At 39.7% G+C, this 24,050-nt stretch overlaps 1 protein-coding gene across 1 annotated transcript; it reads left to right on the top strand.

Annotated features, from left to right (window-relative positions):
• Positions 1-1,408: 1,408 nt before the first annotated feature.
• Positions 1,409-23,875, top strand: LOC135466584 (gamma-aminobutyric acid type B receptor subunit 2-like). The gene is made up of 16 exons (XM_064744182.1): positions 1,409-1,648; positions 8,234-8,371; positions 13,017-13,187; positions 13,620-13,733; positions 15,286-15,351; positions 16,231-16,443; positions 17,410-17,652; positions 18,963-19,026; positions 19,528-19,611; positions 20,144-20,294; positions 20,612-20,744; positions 21,516-21,623; positions 22,127-22,249; positions 22,516-22,854; positions 23,247-23,370; positions 23,865-23,875. The coding sequence occupies exons 1-16, from the start codon at positions 1,409-1,411 to the stop codon at positions 23,873-23,875; spliced, it is 2,322 nt and encodes a 773-aa protein (XP_064600252.1).
• Positions 23,876-24,050: the final 175 nt, after the last annotated feature.

Genomic DNA, 24,050 nt, shown 5'->3' with positions numbered 1-24,050 from the left:
CATTGAAACAGGAAGTGCTTACCTTTCATTGCTACTACCGTTAGCTTTGTTATCGAGATTGCTCAACTGTATGATTGTAAATAATCATAGCAAAATCATAGGTTTCTGCACGTATATTAAAATTGTCCACGCTGGCACGAATGCTGCTGGATATAGAAATATTTTATGCACACAGTCACCATGTACATCTCGTAATGTAGCCAAGCAAATTTGGTATACAGTTTATAGTATTTTATTTATTTATTTTATTGGTGTTTTACGCCGTACTCAAGATTATTTACGACGGCGGCCAGCATTATGATGGGCAATGCCCGGTGAAAACCCACGACCATCAGCAGGTTGCTGCAGACCTTCTCACGTACGCCCGGAGAGAAAGCCACCATAAAATGAACTCACAGCGACCGCATTGGTGAGAGGCTCCTGGGTCATTACGCTGCGCTTGCGCGCTAACCAACTGAGCCACGGAGTCCCCTATAACTTGCAGTTACCAAGTCTGCCTTTTAACATTACAAGATACATGACCCTAAGCATCAACTGAAAAAAGTTACTTTGCATCTCATAAATTGGAAGGTTTTGATTATGCCTTGTTGCTTTGTGATGCGTATGAAACATTACGGTGAATTATACATTTGATTAACAATCGATAAAAAAATTAGTGCAGTTGTTATATTTTCTCTACTTGCCGGGAATTGTATTGTAAAATGATGTTCTATGAAATGCAGTCTTAAAACATCAGTGTCCTAAGAGGATGATTTCAATTGTTTCACTTCCATAGATAAGCATCGTTAGAGGTGTGTTTCGATAAAAAAATTTCTCATATCTGTAAGACGCCACGATATGGCTGAAATATTGCCGATGTGGCGTTAAGCCATAATCATTCATTCATATCTGTAAGCCATGAAACCATCCCTCCGTTGATTCCTACAAGCAGCACTCGTGTTTTGTTTCGGATTGATGAACATGCATATATCAAGGTTTAAAGTTCCCAATAAGTGTTTTCTTTCTATAACTAGGTTCCTTTTACAACTGCATGTAATTGAATGCTTTCCAACCATGTTTGTGGCTCAGGCACTCATGCTTTACGTCAACACTAGACAATGTTTGAGCGTTTATGCATAAGAGTTTATGTTAAATGGGAAACTTGGTAGCAAGAGAAGCTTGTGCTTCCTGAAAAACTAAAGTCTAGGTGGGTAATGGCGTAGATTCTTCATGACTGAAACGAAGTTAAAATCCCGACTCGTGAATCAGGTGCGTGGGCCGAGATTGGAGAGCTTCTGCAGCTATCACGCTGCACAATTGCGGAGTCACTGGCTATCATCAGAAAGAGGCAGAGCGGCGCGCTTAGATCAATACAAGCGGAACATCGGTACAGATTTACCGTTACAACCTCAGCCTTCCGTCCATGAACATGGCTGCCAAGGACCGTTTAGCACTTCTGATTCTTGGGAATTGTTTCGCTCTCTTACTATTCGTCTGTCAGGCTCAAAAACAGAAACTTCACATTGGTGGAATTTGTACGTTGTCAAACCACTGGTTTGTGCACGCCCGCGTTTTTCCAGATATAATCAGAATCGCCTTTGACGATATAAACAACAACACGGATGTGCTGGCCGATTATGAGTTAGTCCTGGACATGGTCGACGACCAGGTAAGATCTTTTTACTGCTTTAAAGCAAATTACACTGTAGAGATACCGAGCATTTTTTTGTTTTATTTCCTGTTTGTCGTTGCACTTTCTCCTGGAATGTCAAGTTTTTTTTTGCCGAGGCCAATGCTTGAAACATGCAAGAAAAATGAGGAACGGTTTCACCTAAACATGTTTTGAAGGAAATTTACAGAAAATCCGGGTACTTCATGCTGGTCATGGAAGTCAAAGGCTGTTAATAAACGTCATAAATAAGGAGTTTTCCACGCACACACTGTCTGGCATTTTCGGAGGACCTACTTATTACGAGGATCTAGTAGAATCATTAGAATCATCGCGAATGGCAGTTGAGTTGATGTACTACAGTACTGCACTTCGTCGTGGTCACTAATGATTAAGTACCTAATTATACCGTTAAGTTACTTGTAATACTCCCGACGGGCAATTACCCCCAACACGATCGATAGTTATTGTTTTTGCCATGTTATTTCTCAGTGGAAATGTCCAGGTTTTGTGACGTGGAAATGCTCATGACAAGGAAAGAAGATAGCATACGGTTGATAAAAACAATTTACTAATATACTAATATCTTTCATACTTTGTCAAGTCTAAAAGTAAAGGGGTTTTACGACCATTTGCTTACGTTCACCAATTACATTTATGCTACGAATTAGTCGAAGTTTCATCCAAGAAATTAATCGCAATAAGTGGAACATCGTGAAAAGGCCTTAGCTATGCTTGACATGAATGTAGCTCTTATGGTCTGTTGTAAGTTAGACACATATCCCAATACATCCAAATATATTCAAACATCAGCCTTCACCGTAGTCAGATCTGCCTAAACCAAATATATAGAAGCCACTCCCTGTACTAGATCACAGGCAACCCTACACCAAACCCATCCGGTAGACCCTCTCTGTTTGCTCAGGCCAAACCTTATAAGCACCAATCAAATTCATCAAATACATAAATACCCGCGTTCACGTCCAAAAATACGGAAATAAAATTCGATTGGACCATTAGTGGACGGACTAAATGTAGGTATTTCATCAGATCTAGTCAGTAATAAGCTAATAGAAGGGCAAAAACTTCAGCTCATATGTCTGAAGAAGCCTCACACCTTTCACCAAAATCTGATTGCTTAGCGACTGATCACTCATGAGCATGACAGGTGTGTCTTTTATCTGTCAGATAAAATGAAAAAACCCCGTCCATCTTCCTCTAGGCCTGGGTAAATAAAAACTAGGAACAGCCAGGTATACCTGTTAAGTTAGGAGTTCGTGAATACTGTAAGTTATAAGTGTTTGACAAGGCCAAATAGTATGTATGTAACTTCCTTTTTGATTTCCGTGACAAATCTCTCTTAATTGAAAATGCCATCTCAGGAACAGTTACGTATATCTAGCGTGACTGGACTTCTGGTGATTTTCACATTTTGCAATTTTCACTTCTGTTTTCACCTTAATACCAACTCTTCTGACAAAGGGTCTGCTAGTCTTTTACAGGTGTAGTTTTTGGACATAACCCCTCAGATATAGCCAAATAAATATTTCGTTCCTTTCGAGATATAGCGTCGGGATATTATTTCACTGATGTCAGTAAAATGATTTTTACAAACGCGTTGTCATTATCTACAGATGAGAACCGTAGGATAGAAGTATTTACCAGCGCGTTGTCATTGTGTGACTCAGAACCGTGGAATATAAGAGTATTTACTAGTGCGTTGTCATTGTGTGGATCGGAACCGTGGAATATAAGAGTATTTACCAGCGCGTTGTCAATGTGTGACTCAGAACCGTGGAATATAAGAGTATTTACTAGTGCGTTGTCATTGTGTGACTCAGAACCGTGGAATATAAGAGTATTTACTAGTGCGTTGTCATTGTGTGACTCAGAACCGTGGAATATAAGAGTATTTACTAGTGCGTTGTCATTGTGTGGATCGGAACCGTGGAATATAAGAGTATTTACTAGTGCGTTGTCATTGTGTGACTCAGAACCGTGGAATATAAGAGTATTTACTAGTGCGTTGTCATTGTGTGGATCGGAACCGTGGAATATAAGAGTATTTACCAGCGCGTTGTCATTGTGTGACTCAGAACCGTGGAATATAAGAGTATTTACTAGTGCGTTGTCATTGTGTGGATCGGAACCGTGGAATATAAGAGTATTTACCAGCGCGTTGTCATTGTGTGACTCAGAACCGTGGAATATAAGAGTATTTACTAGTGCGTTGTCATTGTGTGGATCGGAACCGTGGAATATAAGAGTATTTACTAGTGCGTTGTCATTGTGTGACTCAGAACCGTGGAATATAAGAGTATTTACTAGTGCGTTGTCATTGTGTGGATCGGAACCGTGGAATATAAGAGTATTTACTAGTGCGTTGTCATTGTGTGACTCAGAACCGTGGAATATAAGAGTATTTACTAGTGCGTTGTCATTGTGTGGATCGGAACCGCGGAATATAAGAGTATTTACCAGCGCGTTGTCATTGTGTGACTCAGAACCGTGGAATATAAGAGTATTTACTAGTGCGTTGTCATTGTGTGGATCGGAACCGTGGAATATAAGAGTATTTACCAGCGCGTTGTCATTGTGTGACTCAGAACCGTGGAATATAAGAGTATTTACTAGTGCGTTGTCATTGTGTGGATCGGAACCGTGGAATATAAGAATATTTACTAGTGCGTTGCCATTGTGTGACTTAGCTCCGTGGAATATAAGAGTATTTACCAGCGCGTTGTCATTGTGTGGATCGGAACCGTGGAATATAAGAGTATTTACCAGCGCGTTGTCATTGTGTGACTCAGCACTGTAGAATGTAAGAGTATTTATCAGCCCGTTGTCATTGTGTGGGCAGGAACCGTAAAATGTAGGAGTATTCACCAGTGGGTTGTCACTGTGATTCAGAACCGTAGAATGTAGGAGTATTTACCAGCGCGTTGTCATTGTGTGGATGGGAACAGTAGAATGTAAGAGTATTTACCATCACGATGCCATTGAGTGACTTATAACCGTAGAATATAGGAGTATTTACCCGCGTGTTATCATTGTGTAGGTCAGAACCGTAGGATAGGAGCATTTACCCACGTGTTGTCGTTGTGTGACTCAGAACCGTAGAATAGTAGTATTTACCGGCGCGTTGTCATTGTATGGGCCAGAACCGTAGAATAGGACTACTGACATTGTGTGGATGAGAACCATAGGATGAGAGTATTTTACCAGCGCGTTGTCATTGTGTAACTCAGAACGGTGGAATATAGGAGTATTCACCGGCGCGTTGTCATTTGTGTACATCAGAACAGTAGGATAGGAGTATTTACCAGCACGTTGTCATTGTATGGGCCAGAACCGTAGAATAGGACTACTGACATTGTGTAGATGAGAACCATAGGATGAGAGCATTTTACCAGCGGGTTGTCATTGTGTAACTCAGAACAGTAGGATAGGAGTATTTTACCAGCGCGTTGTCATTATGTAGATCAGAACAGTAGGATAGGAGTATTTTACTAGCGCGTTGTCATTGTGTAACTCAGAACCGTAGGATAGGAGTATTTACCAGCACGTTGTCATTATATAGATCAGAACGGTAGGATAGGAGTATTTACCAGCACGTTGTCATTATGTAGATCAGAACGGTAGGATAGGAGTATTTACCAGCACGTTGTCATTATGTAGATCAGAACCGTAGGATAGGAGGATTTACCAATACGTTGTCACTAGGGAGATCAGAACAGTAGGATAGGAGTATTTAGCAGCGCCAGATCAGTGTGTGAATCAGAACGGTAGGATAGGAGTACTTACCAGCGCGTTGTCACTGTGTAGATCGCAACGGTAGGATAGGAGTATTTACCAGTCCTTTGTCGTTGTGTGGATCAGGACCGTGGGATAGGGGTCTAGCAGACGTAATACACAATCGTTCTGCTAGTTTTTAATCTGGTGCCCTTTTAACTTATCTTTTAAAATTAAACCGCTGATGTCACGTAAAAACCTCTTGGCCATATAGATCATATATAAATGATATTCAGGTGATGATTTCAAAATAATGCAGCCCTGAAAAGCTGCTGAGAGAATTTTTCATGTGCCTTTTAAGCTTTATTCTTGACAGGCATATATTGAGTAGTTAGCTAACCATTGTGTATTGGCCCACATAATTACAAGCTCCTTTTGCATTCGAGAGGAATAACCGCGGAATCCGTCAAAGCCTACATCCGGCGCACAAAACGCGGATGTTTTAGATCCGCATGGATGTGATTTGGCGGGTGACTCTCTACTGTGTAGTGTTAATTACGCGACTATACGTCAATAAAGAATCGAGAAATCAGCACAGGCGTAAATGCATCTGTCTGATTTAAAGAGTTTATTGTGTGGTTGACATATCCAATAGTTACTCAGGGCACCCTGCCAATAAAACTCCTCGTCCCTTTATCCCGTCACGTGAAGACTAGGCTTAATAATAAGGGATAAACCTAGTGCACGGATAGTCTCTGTGACAATATTATACATGTCCAGAACAAAAACGTGAGCATTACATAATCAATTTCAGAAACAAGCCATAATCGGATGAAACCAATAAAATGACCCATGTAATAAAATTATACAATCAGAAGCAAGACTGCATCATAAAAGCTGTAATAGAAAAACCTTTGTATTGTTCTCGGCGCTGTTAAATGAGGAAGGCTTTGAACTGATCAACACCGAACAACCTATTACACTAGCGGTAAAATGACCCAAGTGGATGCTGTCAGTTAAATCGTCCAAGGCGTAATCTCACTGACGCTCTAAAAATTAATAAAACAGTAAACTGACCTGTGCTGAAGAGTCTGAAATTAATATTTACTGTTTCATAGCAACATCTGAAATCAATCAAGACGAGTTTTAATATTTAATAGCTTAATATTTAATTACTTGCAGCTGTTTATGCAATTAACCTTGCTTTCCCTGTGCTGTACCATACTTACTGCAACGTTTCCGGGGTTTACTTATCTCGTCCGTCTATTGTCAACTCTCCACCAACTTCCATTACCTTTAATTTCACCCCACAAAAGAAAGCACTCCAACGTAACGCGGTTTTCAAATAAGAAGTCGCTACTGCATCGATTGGAAGACAGCATGTTGTGTAGGCCTACATGAATATTGTGTGTCTGGCACGTGATAATAGGCAAGCAATGTTAACGCACAGTCAGAACCAGTATGTGAAGTTAGATATCCGCAGAGAAAGACTGTCTTCAGGTTTGTGCTTGGGGCTTTTACACCATGGCGGAGACCAATATAAAGGCGGTGAAGACCACGGCCAATATACGCTTACATATCAACCAAATTCTGCCGCATTGTCTATAATAATTTCATCTCAGATATTACTACATGATACTATTTAAACTGGTTGATCAAAGATTACATCAATCTAAGCTTATCTTCTTTATGATATAAACGAACCTTCAGTAATGAATCAAGTAAACATATGTGTACAAGTGAAATGTGTACATAGAGCCCACCAGAGGATCTAAATATTATAGTACCAACCAGAGGGACAAATATTATATTGCCCACCAGAGGACGTAAATATTATTGTCCATCAGAGGACGTAAATATTATAGTGCATTCGACTGAGAGAGAGAAAAGAAATCTAAAAATATGAGTAGATGAATTTTCTGGTATAATTGTCACTGATCTTTGTTATCACCGTTATTTTCATTTTAGTGGCCTTACCATTAATGAAAAGTCCGAATTGCTTTATCCTATGTTTAACTGGATTAGAGTTCTGGCCTTTCAGACAGGTTCCGGTGGGGCGGAGATGTAGCGTTTTGAACCGATTATATTTAGATAACAATGTACATGTCTCAATTTTCTAAACAAAAAGTTATTTGAAACAGCTCGAAATTTTTTGATGCTTCTGGTATTCCAGATCTTCCAGTAAATTAAATTGCGCCTTCTGTTCCGGAATTTTGTATCTTCCTCAGTACATCTGGTTGTCTGGTGTTCTTTACTCAGGTAATATTTCCATATGCATACTGTTTAGTTCATATTCATTTTTAACTACAGGAGCCATATGTTAACGACTCGAGAGACCTTTGGCACAGAGCATCTGCTTTAGGGCTCGACATACGCTATAGCAGTGCTATGGAGTAATAAATGCTCTTCAGCTCGGTATATTGGTCTGAAGCACGTGCCTACGGCAAACGTCCGTGTGTGTTGTTCAGCAGTCTGAGTGGTGTATGTCATTGTTCTAGTCCCATTTGGGGACATAGCTTAATTGACATTTGTTTCTATATCACTTCAGGGCGTATTCAAATCCACATTCTGAAAAAAAAATGGTTGGAGAATTGTGTGTTATTTAAATACATTTATAATTCAATAAAAATGTTATGGTACAATGCTAGGCGAGGTTATGGCTTTTCCTGAACGGTCTCCCAAGTGGATTGCTTTCTGCCCAAATTCAACAATACCACTACGTTAAACGGTTCAGCTGGAAAATAGCTCGAAAGCATTAACACACAACCGATCATGCCAAAACCAACCACAAAACAGCCCCTTTGTCCAAACCCTTAAATGTGTTAATTAAACTTTATTTCTTGTTTATTTCAGGGAAATCCCGGGCTAGCCATGAAAGGACTGTTCGAATACATCAGTGAAGGCCCAAATAGACTGATGATTATAGGGCCAGCCAAGTCGGAACCCACCAACGCTATTGCTCAGGTGGCCCACATGTGGAATTTGATGTCGGTAAGCTACGACCACAATATGTTTCTGTCCTTTACAGGATCATCCATCGATCACTCAGAGGAAGAGACATCTTTAGTTAATGGGACATATACTTAAGGTCATTTGTGTCACTGATCTAACAGAGGCAATAGCCGAACAACCTTTGTACCAAGGCTATAATCTCCATGTCCTCTTTGCGTACTGGTACTGTCGTAGAACTGAGGTTTAAAATATGAGCATTTTGTAAGTGTTAGAATGATACATTGTTTCAAACGGTGTAAAATATGTGTGCCGACATCTCTGAAAGATATGACGTGGAATGGTTGTTTGCAAGCAGGTTGTAACACAACGGTACTTACCATTTACTATGCGGAGCACAATACATTTAAACTGTGTTAATTTGTTACAAGAAGACGCTGTCCGTGTGCGACCCAAATAATGCAAATAACGATCGAACAGCATGTTGTTGTTATGTATTAGGAAACAAGATTTATTTATTTCATTGTTGTTTTACACCGTACTCAAGAACATTTCACTTATACGATAACGTATAAGTGAAAACAGACCTCCCACGTGTACGACCCCTGAGGAGGCCAGCAAGAGCTGATAAACGAATATCAGTCCTGTGCCAATAAATCTAGTAATGGAAGCATCCTTCATATGTTAGAAAAGGAAAACTAGGTGAGTTCAGGGTAGTTCATAGCAGCGTGCTTTATAAGGTTTTGTTCCTCTTTATACTCAGCTACATTCACTACTGTGGCATGCTCTTCAGTGCTGAGTCTACAGTAATGGAAGCAAACACAAAGTATATTGCCAGGTTGATGATGTGAACGACAGACACAACCTAGACTAATTCTTCTCACGATGAAAATATGTCAAGCAGTAGATTCATAAGCTTCCTAGAACCCGCATTTTCGATGTCGATTAATACTATAACGTCTGCCGTGATACCCTGCTGGGATTGCAGACCTACCTAGGCCAAGTACAGATGATGAGATCGCGGAAGGTTTGATTATCAATCATTTCCCGCAATGCTAGATAATATACACAGAAAACTGCCATAGATAAATAATTCTAAATATCCATCTGGGTCGGATTCAACCAAACGATTTTTATCCGTTTTGAAGTCTAACTATTTGGGTTCAATTTAGTGTGTATGGTCTAAAGGCGGAAATTGTAAGCAGTTTGTCTGAACTGAAGACCCGAGGCGCATATTCAATTTAAATTTGCAGCAGCGTCCATTTGAAAAATATCTAACCTTTTAACATAATCGGATTCATAACGTCGAGTTTCAAGAAAGAAACGTTGCTAAAAATTCTTTTGAAATATTTATTGTGTTGGTTATAGTTTTAATGAATTTGTGCTCATGCGCAATAAAATCCTGCATATAACACAACATGAGCACTTATCAATATTCTAGTCTTATTGAAGCACAAACAATACGAATATAAAATACAACAAAGCTTATCTAGATCATCTAATTACTTCTCTAAAACCTACATCATATTAAATATTGAATTTGATACATTATGGTAGTCACTCAGCCACAAGCCATTTCCGGCTGTTATCAATTATTCAACGCAAACACAAAATAGTGATTATGGAAATGTTTTATCCATTCTGCATAACGAAGAAATATTTGCCAGATGTCTGTTCTGTTTAGTGTGATTTTTCTTTTGCTTGCACGTGCTTATCATTAACCAAAGGAAAGGTAACCTTTCAGCTCTTTTCTCGTGACCCTATATATCAGTGCTTCAATCGTTCAATGTCTTTTCGGAACGATCCACCATTTTTTAAAGAAAATATATTTCCATACTATGTTGACTAAGATGCTTCATGATAAGGGTATATATCCTTGAATTAAAGACGTTTAAAACCACCAAATAACGATTGCAATGTTTCTTTCGTTCTACACAATTTATATATATATAATTTACATTTAATAACGACATGCAGGGAAAACATTATCATTTTTTCTGAAGATAGATTAGTTAATAATCGCCCGTATACCCGATTCTCAAACCCTGATAAAAAACCTGAATCGGTATATACGTTAATGGTAGACAAAAGTCTTAATGGAATAATCGTAGTTTAAAGAGAACAGATCACTCACACTGAAACAATCAAAAGCGTCACCTTGTTAACAGTTTCTGTCCAATCAGGTGCGAATTATTTCCATCACCGGAACCATTAACGGAACCTTGTCTTACCTTTTAAGCATATGTGCGTGAGGTATGAGTGACACAGCATGTGTGTTTCCAGTTGCCTAAACATGGCGCATCCCATTGCGTTGTTTAAAATTCCTTATTAGAAATAACAGAGTTATCTTAATAAATAAATTCCTTATTAGAAGTTATTGAGTTACCTTAATAAAATGTTTATGACTGTTTAAGTCTATTTTCACTCCTCTTCCTAAAAAGCTCAGGTTATTTTATTTGTTGTCTTCTCTATTAAGGCACAGTTACGTTTACACTTACGACCAGTTCAGACAAACTGCGCCAGAAAATTCTCGGGTTCTCGGTGTATAAATGTTGGACTGATCGCACGATAAATCGTGGGAGATCTGGGAAAATATTGATGAGTCAGCATATAATGAGTGTTGTACAGGTGTCATACTCCTGTTATTCAACCAATAAGACGCTCATAACTGTAAAGAAGAAGACTTCTTCTTCATTCTGAACAATTCCTGCACCCAGGTTATAGAATCATTTGCTAAAGTTGTTATCAAGCTGGACTACAAATTAAAGTAAACTACTGAAATATGTCACCTGACAGTTTACGTCACTGTACTTTTTTCGTAGGGAAATCCTGCATTTCCAGTATAATAGTTCAGTTTTTTTAAACAAAATTGTTGACGTTGTTTTGTGTCTTCACAAAGGCTACCTTAATTCACCATAAACGTGTTTACTGGGATTAGTGGTTGTCCATTACAAGAATTCTACTGACAATAGTTTTATCTGAAGAATGCAGCTATCCATTTATAACAGTTACGTAATTGTGGTGTTTCCAGGGCTTACCGAACAAAAAACCTGATCAAAAACCAATATATTATATACGTTATAAACTGTAACTAGAGAGTTTCAAAGCGAGAAAAAAAATACTCTGAACAAAAATGGTGCGTTGCCTTAACGACATATTGACTTGAAAAGTCCGTCTGTCGGCATTAGCTGTTTGATTTGTTGAGATAACGATTTACCAGACACATAAATGTGAACTAGACCAGTGGGAAACGTGTATACAAATAAATCCTTTCACGGCCACTCCTCGCCAAACGGCTGCCACAAGGTGTAACGATGTAACTAGCTATATTCTGATGGAAACGACCTTGGGTGAGAATTAGTGTAGTAGAAAGACCTATAGCATAACATGTAGTTGTCGGGTGTTCCTTAAGTGGAAATAGAAGACGGTGTCTAGAGCCTCTTCAGAGTATACAAAGCATTTCTCTTGCAAATATCGACGGAAGAATTTTATGGTGTTGCCTGCTTCTGGTAGGTGAAGATAAGGACGGAATAAATTAATCTTTAAGAAAACAAGAATATCTTTTCTCCAGCCTATGCATACATGTTTTAATCCTTAGCAGCCATCGATAACGACAGTGGTACTAGGTTAATTAAGTGAATGTTAGAGTGAAACGTCTGGTACGTTTGATTTTATAAAATACGTCAACTCAAAACGATCCATTTAGAATTATTCATGATGCCAATACTGAGGCTGTCTGAAATAGCCTTTCTTTGATATGATGCCAGTTTGCTGTCTGTCAGCAGAGGATCGTCATGAATTGTCCTCGCATCCTGGGAACACTTCAGGGCACTTAAAACGTTAAGACGTCCCGACTCTGGTGGTGTTTTACATCAATAGTTCTGTGCTGTCATGTAATTTCCTTTTCTTGTTCCCCTTGACTTATTGGCGAACTCCACAGGATGGCAGAATTGCTGCTCACCAATGATACGGTATTTGACAGTACACCGAGAACTAATGACTGTAGGTCGTTAGTAACCCTTCGTTATGCCAGACGTTACTCACTGTTAAGTTATCTGTGTGAGTTAGAACAAAACAAGACGTTTGACCGTCGTTAACCCGGCTTAATCCAGCCGGACTCGATATAAGATCTGAGCAATATCGCTCTGTTTTTCTGTGGTTATAAAACTGTAAAGGGTATAACACCAGAGTTTTCGGTTAATAATTGTTAATTAACAAATAATGATAGTTTACACTTAGCAGGTAATCCGGAATCTGGGAAGCCAAATAGAACCGTTAGTTTAGAAAATCCTTAGTTTTGTAGATCCATCTATACTTTTTCCGTGGGATGTGGAAATCACTTATTGAATCAACTTATTTAAGATAAAGGCAGTTTTATTACGAATCGGAACCAGCGCTTAAACTTCCATTGACTCCTCCAAAAAATTGCCTGATGGGTAATATCAGTGTTTCAGTCCAATTTTCATAAGGTTTGCAATCTGTTGTCGCCTGGCAATGTGACGAAAACCCTGAGTGTATTCATTTATTTTTATATTTGATTTGTCTTTTACGCCGCACTCAAGAATATTTCACTTATACGACGGCGGCCAGCATCATGGTGGGAGGAAACCGGGCAAAGCCCGGGGGAAACCCAGAGTATATGTATATATTGCAGGACGGTATATAAATTGATTTTGTTTATCTTCAGTTGATTTACTCAGCACGCTCTTCCGACATTAACAACAGAGCTGTGTATAACAGCACCTATGTCGTGAATCCAATCGACAAGAGCTTGAATCCTGTGCGGCTCGCCATCATGAAGGGATTCTCCTGGACAAAGGTGGCCACCATTACACTCAGCACTGAAGCCTTTTCCTCGGTACGTCCATTGTGATGGAACATGTAGCACTTATACCATCGTGTTATGTTATCATGGGGTGTCTTGATACTGCATATGATTTTGCACCAGAATTCCGTGCTTTTAAGATGTCTACCTTGGTTTCAACTCCATTTAGAAGTTCTGTTCTTTAGAGTTTAGTTCCGAGCCAGTGGGCTGTCTGTCTAATTATAAACCAGCAATCATTTTGTGCTTTCGTCATTTTTATCACATTTCCTTCCGGCAAACTAGCACTTTTCTAATCTTGACAGTCCATAAAAAGTTGACATGTGCAGAAACTGTTCAATGAATTATTTAAAAGCTTTATGAGATGATTCCATGCGCTCTCTGCCCGCCTACAGGGGACCGGAAATTGACAGGTGTGACAAAATAAATTGCTTTTGATATCACTTAACTGAAATCATATCATTACAGCAAATGAGTGACTTTCACCAAGTGATGAAAAACAACAATATCACAGTTGTGACGTCATCAGTGCTCACTGAAAACTCCAACGCTTACATAGCTCAACATATTGAAACACTGAAGGTAAGTTGACTGTAGCTGTGATATATTTTAAACTCGAAGACGTCAGTTACTAAAATGTTTGTCCAGTAAATGTTTTAAATCAATAAATATACTCGTATTTTGGGCACAGCTGCCACTAGTATTGTTCGTAGCGATCGAGGGATACTTAGTGAGCACACTACACGAATTGATCATATTCAGTCTGTCCATCTGTAATCAATACACATCACCAGTCTTTAGCAGTTTATATATTGTATGTCCTATTTAAACGCTTTGCACTGATCTGCCTGTAGACAAAGGCCACCTTGTGATTTACATGTTTCTGACATTGACCAAAGGCAAATTGTAGTACTTGTATGGGCTTTGGAGTGCCATAAGAGCTACAGCCTCGCTGTATCTGTTTGCAGAGGTATTCAGTGTATACTGACTTTCCCAATATGTCACTGGCATTTGTGTCCAGCATGTAACGCCAACAGAAAATAACTAAATGGTCAAAATTGCCAGGCACGGATTGAATGGAATTTCTCCCTGCACTGATTCATTCCCGTTATGCTACACTGGCCCAATTCTTTTGGATATACAAACTGTACTAACACGGATTAGTCCTTAGATCAATGGCATATCCCATACCTGAATAGATTTCGTGACCACGTGCCTACGACCTGGAATTAAACCACCTGTTATTAACACCTTAATTGTGATAATTTAACCGCTGGTTGTGTGCCGTGGAATCGATTGAAAGCCAGAAGTGGATCATTAACAGATTAACCCTATATTTACACATCAGTCAATATTGTTTTCAGATGTTCCCTTTTTTAATTTTCATGCAGTGCTGTTGTACTTTTCCTGTTCATTAAACCCTTTATTATGGAATTAATTCTTAATATTATTAACGATGGATGATGGAACAATGTTTTGTCTGAAAGACCAAAGTAACCTTTATATATTTAGTTCGTTTATTTAATTGGTATTTTACGCCGTACTCAAGATATCTCACTTATACAACAGCGGTCAACATTGAAGTGGGGGCGGGGGAAGGGAGGAGAGTCGGGCATAGCCCGGGGATACCCACGATCATCTGCAGATTGCTGGTAGACCTCCAAACGTACGGTCGGAGAGGATGTCAGCATGAGCTGTACTAGAACTCACAGTGACTGCCTTGGTGAGAGTCTCCTAGGTCATTGCATTGCCCAGGGTTGTTTGCCACCTCGGCCACGGAGGCACCTCACAAGTAGCCTTTTTTTGAGTTTTGATTTATTTATTTGATTAGTGTTTCACGCCGTGCTCAAGAATATTTCACTTATACGATGGCGGCCAGTATTATGACGGAAGGAAACCGGGCAGAGCACGAGGGAAACCCACGACCATCCGCAGGTTGCTGAAAGACCTTCCCTCGTAGGGAAAGACATTCCCAACATGAGTTGGACAACGGCGACCGCTTTGGTGAGTCACCTGGGCCATTGCGCCGCGCTAGCACGCTAATCACCTCGGCCGCGGATGCCGCCCGGAGTTTTGATAACACAGATACGGCCAGTATTAAAGAATACACATTCTTTATTCTGGTTTCTTGCAGCAATTTGATGCCCGGATCATTGTCGCCAATATTAACGACTTGTATGTCCGCCAGGTGTTTTGCGAGGTGAGTTGTCCAGAGTGACGCATACGACAAGCACTGTACTCGACTTACTCCAACCACTTCTGCATACAGACTCTCTTCCTGGAAGAATTCACGCATCCTATTCATTACAGAAATATCCGATATAGTCCCGTTTGACATTCGACAAACGAACAGAAATGTCAGGGACAGAAATAGTTATGTTCGTCTTATCAGAGCTCGATAACACTTATGCTGAATGTTCATCTTTCTCTTGGTAAGGTTTCTGTTACCAGATCTCTGGCAAGTTGTTGTTTTGTTGCTTGTACACCATCATCGACTTTCTCTGCAGTCACAAGAAACGCACGCCATTACAATTCCATGATCAAAGAGCATGCGTAGGCAATGCATGTTTCTCATCTTTTGATGTATTTGATGCTCTTTTTTCCGTTTTTTATCAGTCGCAACCATTCCATTAATCATATTTCATGAATGAATTCGGAATTTTGTAGCAGTCTGTAATTGGTAATTTACTAAACACGGGTCAACAAATTTCGAAAATTGTTCCGTTTCAGACAAAAGAATTTTTTTACACGCAGAAACGCCAAGTCTGCTGTCTGATCCCTACACACACATTTGTCATTGTAAGTGAACAACACATACAGCCTCTGTTCATCGACTTACCACAGATGTTGTTCATTCAGCATGAACAGATAGCGTTGTACATTAAAATGAAAAATATGACAGCTTCATCAGTTTCTGGAAGAACAGTTAACTGATTCATTTCTATCACGAAGTGTACCACAGGTGCTTAATTACGTTTTAATTTTGTTGAACAGGGCGGCGTTTCAAGGCTGGCCTTATTCCGTCAACAACCTAAGATGTATTGTGGAATTGTTCAGTGACTCTTACTTCTATCAACAGGCGTACCTCAGAGGCTTAACGGGTCGTAATTATGTGTGGATTTTGATGAACTGGGCGGCGACTCCGGGATGGCCTGACTCTATCGACACCACATGGGGGACTCCACCAGAGTCTCGCTGTAATACAGAGCAGCTTCATGAAGCAGCTGACGGCTACCTGGGACTGTCACAGCAATTCCTAAGCACAAGTGAGGAGCCAACAATTGCCGGAATGGTAATAAAAACAGATTTTTTAATTATTAATTGTTATATTTACTTGATTGGTGTTTGATGCTGTACTCAATAATATTTCACTTTTATGATGGGCTTTAGGTTTCTGGGTGAAGGAAGACGGACAAAGCCGAATCGATGTGAAACCACAGTACCTCTCTAATTGCCTGACCAACATTCTGACTTTTTAAAGCATCAATCGATAATGTGATCCCAGTGGCTAGGGTTAAGGAACTTTCGGTGGAACTCCGCTTGGACCCAGTATAATTCACACAATCTCGATTTGTTATTTTTTGAGTCTGCTGTTTTTAGTTCTGTTTTTCTGAAGTTTATTTTCTATGCGCATTTTTCTTTTTTCTTAGCTGGTAGAGAAATGGTAATGCATTAATACTGTGAAGACAACAAGGTGTGTTTTATGCATATGGCATGTGCATTAGGATTAAGGTAGTCGAATTTGTATATAGTTACATTGCCCAAGGTTATCTGTAACTGTTCAAGGTCATGGCACGGATCGCATTAATATAGCCGGATCCTGTGGGTTTTCAGACTTGTTGATGTCAAACTGTCTGCATGTCAGACTAATAGCAATCGGTAAAACCAGACTTAGCCAATATCTGCCGCAAATTAATGGAAACCCTATGAATTGTTTATAATCGCAATGCTTGGTCGTTGACTATTGAGCGACCGCGTTTGTCATCAGCAGAGGTTAACATTTTATAAGATATAGACTCTGTTCTCAGGTCAGATACACCACAATTTCAACACTGATAACCTTACACGAAGTAAATACCATGGCAACAAGCGCTGCACGAGTGTGTAGCTGGCTGCACCGAAATTAGATATTGACAATACACCTGGAGGGTCGTTATAATCATCGATTAGAGGTCCAATATGTCCAGCACAACTCTTATGACTCGAATAAACGGGTCACCCGTTTAAACTCTGAAACTGATTTTTTTCTGTTTTCCAGACACCCAAGGAAATTGCGGATCGCTCGGATAGGCTCTTTTCCTCTCTTGTCCCAGGTGGACAGTTACCCCACAACCACCCGCATGCCTACGACGCCGCCTGGGCCATTGCACTAGCCCTGAACTACTCCATAGAAAGACTTGTACCACTGGGCAAACGTCTGGAGGACTTTACTTATTCCGACTTCGCAATGGGCCAGATATTTCGTGAAGGGTTGGAGGAAATACAGTTTGCTGGAGCATCGGTGAGGGTTGGATATTTGTACATTGCAAAGGAAAAGACCAAAAGACTAAATTTTCAACGACAGTTATAAACAATAAAAGACCTGATAAGAAGGGGGCAAATTTCAAAACCCCAGCACAATTCTGTAAATTTTCATATCAGGAGTATGGGTCGAATCACCCATAAAAGCTATATTGCCATAAAAGAGATGATTGCTTAGTAATAACCCGCCGAAAATACACTCTCCATCAAAAACGCCAATTTTTCGTTCAAACGAGGCAATGTGTCGTTAATGGAGATCAAAAAATATCTTTTGAAATCTTTACTGAAACCTTCATGTGTGTATTCCTGAGTGCTGTCAGTGTTTCGTTTGGTTAAGGCTTGTCTTCATATGTAAGAATTAAGCTTTATAATGTGATCAGTTTTGTTATATTTTGGCAAGTTAGAAATCCGTATCTGTGGCATAATCCATCAGTTATCCTTCATAGTACAGTGTCCTAACGCAGTGACTATGGAAAGTAGGTTGCACCTGCTGGAAGAGTTCGAATATTTGTTTTTCTTCTTTTTTTCTTTCGCAACATATTTTTGTGTGAGTAAAGATATAGACTGTCTTGCATTAAGTAAGTGTTATTTTGCATTAGAATGGATAATTGTTTAATTATGGTGATACGTAAGGTGTGGTAACAATAGTCATACGTGAATCCTCGTTGAGCGCAGATGCGGTTCTGTAGCCATATTTATCATTGAAATTAACATGTTATTCGTAGCGGAACTATAAGGCTGAACATTTGGTATAAAAGTGTTTAATTTGATTGGTGCATAGCTGTATGCTCAAGAGTTTTTTTTTTCAGAAAGTAATTTCCGCACTCAACAGTGTCTAATGCAAAAAAAAGAAAAAAACTAATTTTAGTGTGACTGGAACAGGCTACCATTTGTCGATTTTATGACCTATACATTGCTTCAGTGCATGCTGGAAGCTTTATAAGTCACATGCTTTGACATATGACAGGAAAAGAAGAGTAAAACAGAACAGAAACAGAATCAGCAGTACGAGTTTGTCAACAGCTGTCAATCACAGCTATAGACAGTTTCACTTCTTGAAGTGCACCGTTTCGTGCTCTGGGGCCGATTCTCCGCATTACCATTCCAGCTCCTTTCAAGTTAAGCATTTAGACATTGCGATCACAGAATGCGTGTAATCACGAGTTCTCATTAAGGCTGTCGGTATGTGGCGATCAACAACGTTCTTATTAACTGTTAACAAAGGAATATGATCAGCTGAACCATTTCCTGTCGGCGTAAGTTTTGTCTTACCATCTTCTGTCATCCTAGGGCCCTGTGGCATTTCGTCCAGACGGCAGTCGTGTCGGAATTACCTTCATTAACCAGTGGAGAGGTAAGATATTGATAATGAGATCTAAAGCTCATTTTGAATACACCATATATGCACTTAATGCATTGAAGCCCTCGAAAAATTTGTGTGAACGTTGTACACATTGTACTTGTAATTTGGGGCTGGATAGGAAATTGTCCGATTGTCACAAACAGCTGAACGCCTAGATACAATATGATGTTATCTCCTTCCTTTTCCAAACGAGGGGCATCCTAGGCTATATATTCATTAGTGGGAACTAAAACGGAAATTACGGTATTCTGCTGTTTGTAATATGAAACTTGAGATGATATCAACATTAGGTTTTGTCTCCACATGGAGTAGCATTCCATGCTTGATAATGGACTGATGTAAGAGTCGGTAAATTACGCAACAGTTTCGTGATAATAAATCAGCCTAGAGCCATTACATTGTAACACAATGCTTATCACAGCGACAATAAATCTGAATCAAGATGATAAATGAGTGGCAAATATTCCCATAAATTAAAAGTGTTTTTCACAGATCGACAGATGGTAGAGGTGGGGCTATTTGATGAGATCCAGTACGAGTTAAAATGGTACCCGGATAGCGGTATCATCTGGCCTGGTGAGTGTCTACCTTAAGGCCTAATATTGCTTACTAAGTCTATAAGCTCCTCAAAATATCCACATTTGTTATAGTGAACATTCGTTGAGCACGTTTGGATTAGATGCTGCCAAAGAACTGCGCCGTTGACAGTGAGATTTCGGCTTAAGTATAAAACGGAGATGAATATTTCCTGTATTTTAAGCTTCCCTTGCGAATAGAGTGAGGTCATCTTGCTACCTTGTCACGAAATTTCCATTGTTTCATTAGCATAAACCAATGAGCTTGTCGACCTACCACTCCCTTGATAAATGGATAAAACCTTCAGTGGGTCTGTAAAATACAGCATTTTGATTAATCCCAGACCAGTGACGTCTAGTAAAAAACAATTGTTCTGAGTTTTCTGTCAGTCCTATTCTTTTAATTATATTGCATTTGGCATACCATAATGATTCTATCTCTCATAACCTCGGTTAGTAATTAGACAATCCATTTCCACGGTGTTTTAGGTTCTTCGCGAGTCATATATGCACATTTCCTTTTCCTCTGCTAGGTGGTAAGGTCCCAAAGGATAGCTTTATTCGACGTTACGAACAGCAGGAGCTTCCCACCTGGTTACAGTGGATGTTCATCACCATCGCCTGCGCAGGAATAATCCTCACCCTCTCACTCCTCGTCTTCAACATCCGCTTCCGCAATGAAAAGTTGGTCTAACATCTTTATTGGGCTCGTTATTTCTAACGAGCATACTTGGAGTAATGTCGCGCTAATGTAATAGTTCTTCACGAACGGAAGTGCTGAGAGTCTGAAGTCGGATGAGCATGAGCGGTGACTTTTGTGATATCAGTGATACATATATTTACGAGTTCTACCGGGCTTCTCCATTAAGTTGAGAACATTCCTTATCTATATATATATAACTTGTATTTCGACTGTGTGATGTTGAGAAAACCCACTGAAAAGACTTGTTGTAACTTGTTGTTCCACTGATTGGTTGTGTTGCTTTTGGTGTGTTTTGTAGAGTTATCAAGATGTCCAGTCCAAACCTGAACAACCTAATACTGACCGGTGGTATGCTCATGTATGTGGTAGTTTTAATCGCCAGTCTGGACACCAAGTACTTGTCTATGGATGCCTTCACTTTCTTTTGTAATGTAAGTATAACAGATGTACTCGAAAAGGCAGCTGTAGACTTCTGATGATGAAAGTCGATCGTTCTGGGCAATTTTCAACTTAACCATGTTTTAATTCCTCTGTCACAGCTTACATAAAATTAACAGTTAAGTGGTACACAAAATCCATGAATACACCACATCCAATTAATTCCAGATCTAGCACAAGTTTCATAAATATAAGTACATGTAAGTAACACGTATTTCGATAGCCAGATTCAGCCTTACATGTTAATCATTGAACGAGCTGCCGTGGCTTCAACCTTGCGAAAGCCAGAACAAGTTTGAAGAAAATTTTTGGGGTTGGTAACAGTTACTTACTTAAATGTCCACCTTGTATCTTTATTTTTTATCCCTTTGTTTCTTCCTTACTATTTATATTTTGAATTTTGTTTATGGATTTATTTTATTAATGTCCTACTTTCAACAACTGGAGTTTTCGAGCCCACTTCCGAACTGCTCATATTGCAGCCACATTTATGATAATCACGGGGCGCACACTTCCATGCCTCTCACAGTTTACACACTCTTCCATGATCCTCACGGTGCACACACTTCCATACTTCTCACGGTGCACACACTTCCATACTTCTCACATTGCGACAACTTTTATATTCCTCAAATAGCTGCCACGTCCATACTCCTCACAGTGCAGCCCCGTTCATACCCTTCTCAGCGCGGTCACATTCTCATATAGTGGAGTCTCGTAACTATATTATTGGGGAATGTCTCCTTGTTCTTTTTATATTTCAGCTGCGAATGTGGCTTGTTACGTTGGCCTTTACTGTTGCCTTTGGCTCCATGTTCTCCAAGACGTGGAGAGTTCATCAGCTCTTCACAAACAAATCCCTAGAAAGAAAGGTAACTTGTGGGTTCACAAGAAAACTCTTAAACATAACAATACCTTGACGGTAGAAGTTCTTTGGTTTTATGTCTTTCAAGAGATTTACGGAAATCATCAAGCAAACGAGTTTTATTTCGTTGTGAGTACTTAAAGCTGCTTTCAATATTTTCTCATGCAGATCAAAAAATGACATGGTTTCATTTGTATTCGGATGATAATAAATATTGACAGATTTCCTCCTGGAAGATTACAACAGCACACGTCACTGATTTATCCGGTGGTAAACCTTAGAATCATTTCGGGGATTAACGAAATACAATTGCTTAGTTTCCTTTCCGGGATCAAGGAAAGAAAATGGACTAACTGCCCTACAGATAATACCTAGCTCGGTTTTCGATCAGTCTTCACGTAGAGCCAGTGTCAATATACAACCCTTGACCACTAGGTGAAGTCTGGTGTAAGATACAAGTCATCCACTTTACCTTATTGATCTTCCCCCGCTTGGATCTGTCTTCTCCAGGTTATCAAAGACTCTCGCCTCTTCATTTTCGTCGGCCTGATGACAATCTGTGATCTCATCGTCCTTGGCATCTGGATTGCCGTCGACACTTTAAAGGGAGAGAAAGTCATTTTACCGGAAATTGTAAGATAATCGCGCGCACATGTCGTCTAAATTGAAGCTGTATGGGGTTTCTAATCAAGAAGCTACGTTTATCCGTCTCTATCTAAACTGCCGTTATACTTGTGATCATTCATGTATGTGAGATTTCACCCTATTGGATTTAGCATAAATAAATCATAAAACTTAAACCAATTAATAGCAAAATTATTCTTAAAATATTCAGAACAGAAATAATTTGATACTTGTTCTCCTCGCTTTTATCGTGGTGTGCATGATTGCCCTTCCAGAAAGACTCAAAGGATGATGACGTCATCATCGTGCCTGAGTACACACGATGTCACAGTGAATCTGCATTATGGTTCCAAATCGCTATTTACTCCTACAAAGGTTTATTACTGCTGCTGGGATCTTTTCTGGCATGGGAAACCAGACAAGTCACTGTTCCAGGATTAAACGATTCAAAGACCATTGGGATGTCCGTGTACAACGTCACTGTTCTATGTGCTTTTGCCGTACCCATTGGTCACGTGCTCACAGATGTTCAGTACGTCATCAGATACGCCCTGCTGTCCGCATTGATAGTATTTTGCACCACCTCATCGCTTGCACTGGTCTTTTATCCTAAGGTGAGGTATCAGTCCATATCCATACTTCTGAAGTCTAAGAACGTATGCATTGCGCATTTGTATCTCAAAATGAGCGTGATTTAGGGGTTAAAATTCCTGAGTATTCTTCAGAAGTTTTTAGCTATGGTCTTACTGCAATATAGTGACGTGTTTTAATTGTGCCTTGAGGCCATTTAAGCAACTATGGAGTGCATTCAACATAGGCAGACATATACATGACTTAAATTATCCACAAAAGGTGAGTTCAATTTCCCAACTTACCTTTCAAATCATATGAATAAATATTTCAGGAAATAGAAGTCAACTATTACGTGCAGTAATGTGACGACCAGCACAAAGTGATGTAATGCCTAGTTGCACGCTTCACACCAATTCTTCCAATTTTCGCGCAGATTATGATGAAAAAGAACAAAGTTGAGATTGGTCGTTTTGCTGGCGGAGGGACAACAGTTGGAGAACCCTCAGTTACGGGATATAGCAACCCTACCAGAGTAATTCCAATGCAGCCTTCCCAAGGTGAGTTGTCTCTGAAAACAAGGTGTTAGGATCAAGACAGGCCGTGATTTACAAGTGCAGTACGTTCTATCTGTCAAGGCTGTCAACTGTTTGGTATATGTCAAATGGTATGTGATTGTTAGACATTAAGAGGGTTACATGTGGCAGTATTTTCTTGTTTTAGGAAAGTTCGCCATCAAGCCTGGTGTGCGGGCCTTTAATTATATTGTGTTCGTTTTGATCGAATATAACCTTTTGGATGTGAGGTTTCGTGCTCGAGTTGGCAGGATACGTTATCTTCCTCTCGTGACTTCCTGTTTTTCTCTGCCAATAAACATGATCGCCATAGTGAGTATAGCGTAACCCTATTGAGTATGGCGTAACGTTAATCAAATAATTAAATAAAGGATTAAGCCTTGCCCGGTAAATTTGTTTTACAATATTCAGCTTATTCAGCCATTCAGCCAAACTCGTACACATTTTTCCCCTCTCTCTCTGTTTGTTTTTATTTACAGTCGAGACCTAACGTGGATAACCCATTTCCTGTAACGATGGAAAACCTCTGGAATCATAGCTGTGGTGCAAAAAGCCGATTATAGGCGGGGAGGATGTAATTCCAGGCAACGCGTTGTTCCCTCCAACCAGGTGGTTTATAACAGGCGACTATTTGCGGAGGTAAAACCAAATGTAACAGTTACATG

The sequence above is a fragment of the Liolophura sinensis genome, chromosome 1 (assembly GCF_032854445.1).
Source record: "Liolophura sinensis isolate JHLJ2023 chromosome 1, CUHK_Ljap_v2, whole genome shotgun sequence".
Taxonomy (NCBI): domain Eukaryota; kingdom Metazoa; phylum Mollusca; class Polyplacophora; order Chitonida; family Chitonidae; genus Liolophura; species Liolophura sinensis.
The sequence above is the reverse complement of the archived record's forward strand: the minus strand, read 5'-3'. Positions and strand labels throughout refer to the sequence as shown.

What these genes read in the sequence shown, in the direction of transcription:
- LOC135466584 (XM_064744182.1), top strand. Translation starts at nt 1,409, where the DNA reads ATGGCTGCCAAGGACCGTTTAGCACTTCTGATTCTTGGGAATTGTTTC. An exon ending in ACATGTGGAATTTGATGTCG is followed by an intron (nt 8,372 to 13,016) that starts GTAAGCTACGAC and finishes GTTTATCTTCAG; the next exon opens with TTGATTTACTCAGCACGCTC. An exon ending in ACAAATCCCTAGAAAGAAAG is followed by an intron (nt 21,624 to 22,126) that starts GTAACTTGTGGG and finishes TGTCTTCTCCAG; the next exon opens with GTTATCAAAGACTCTCGCCT.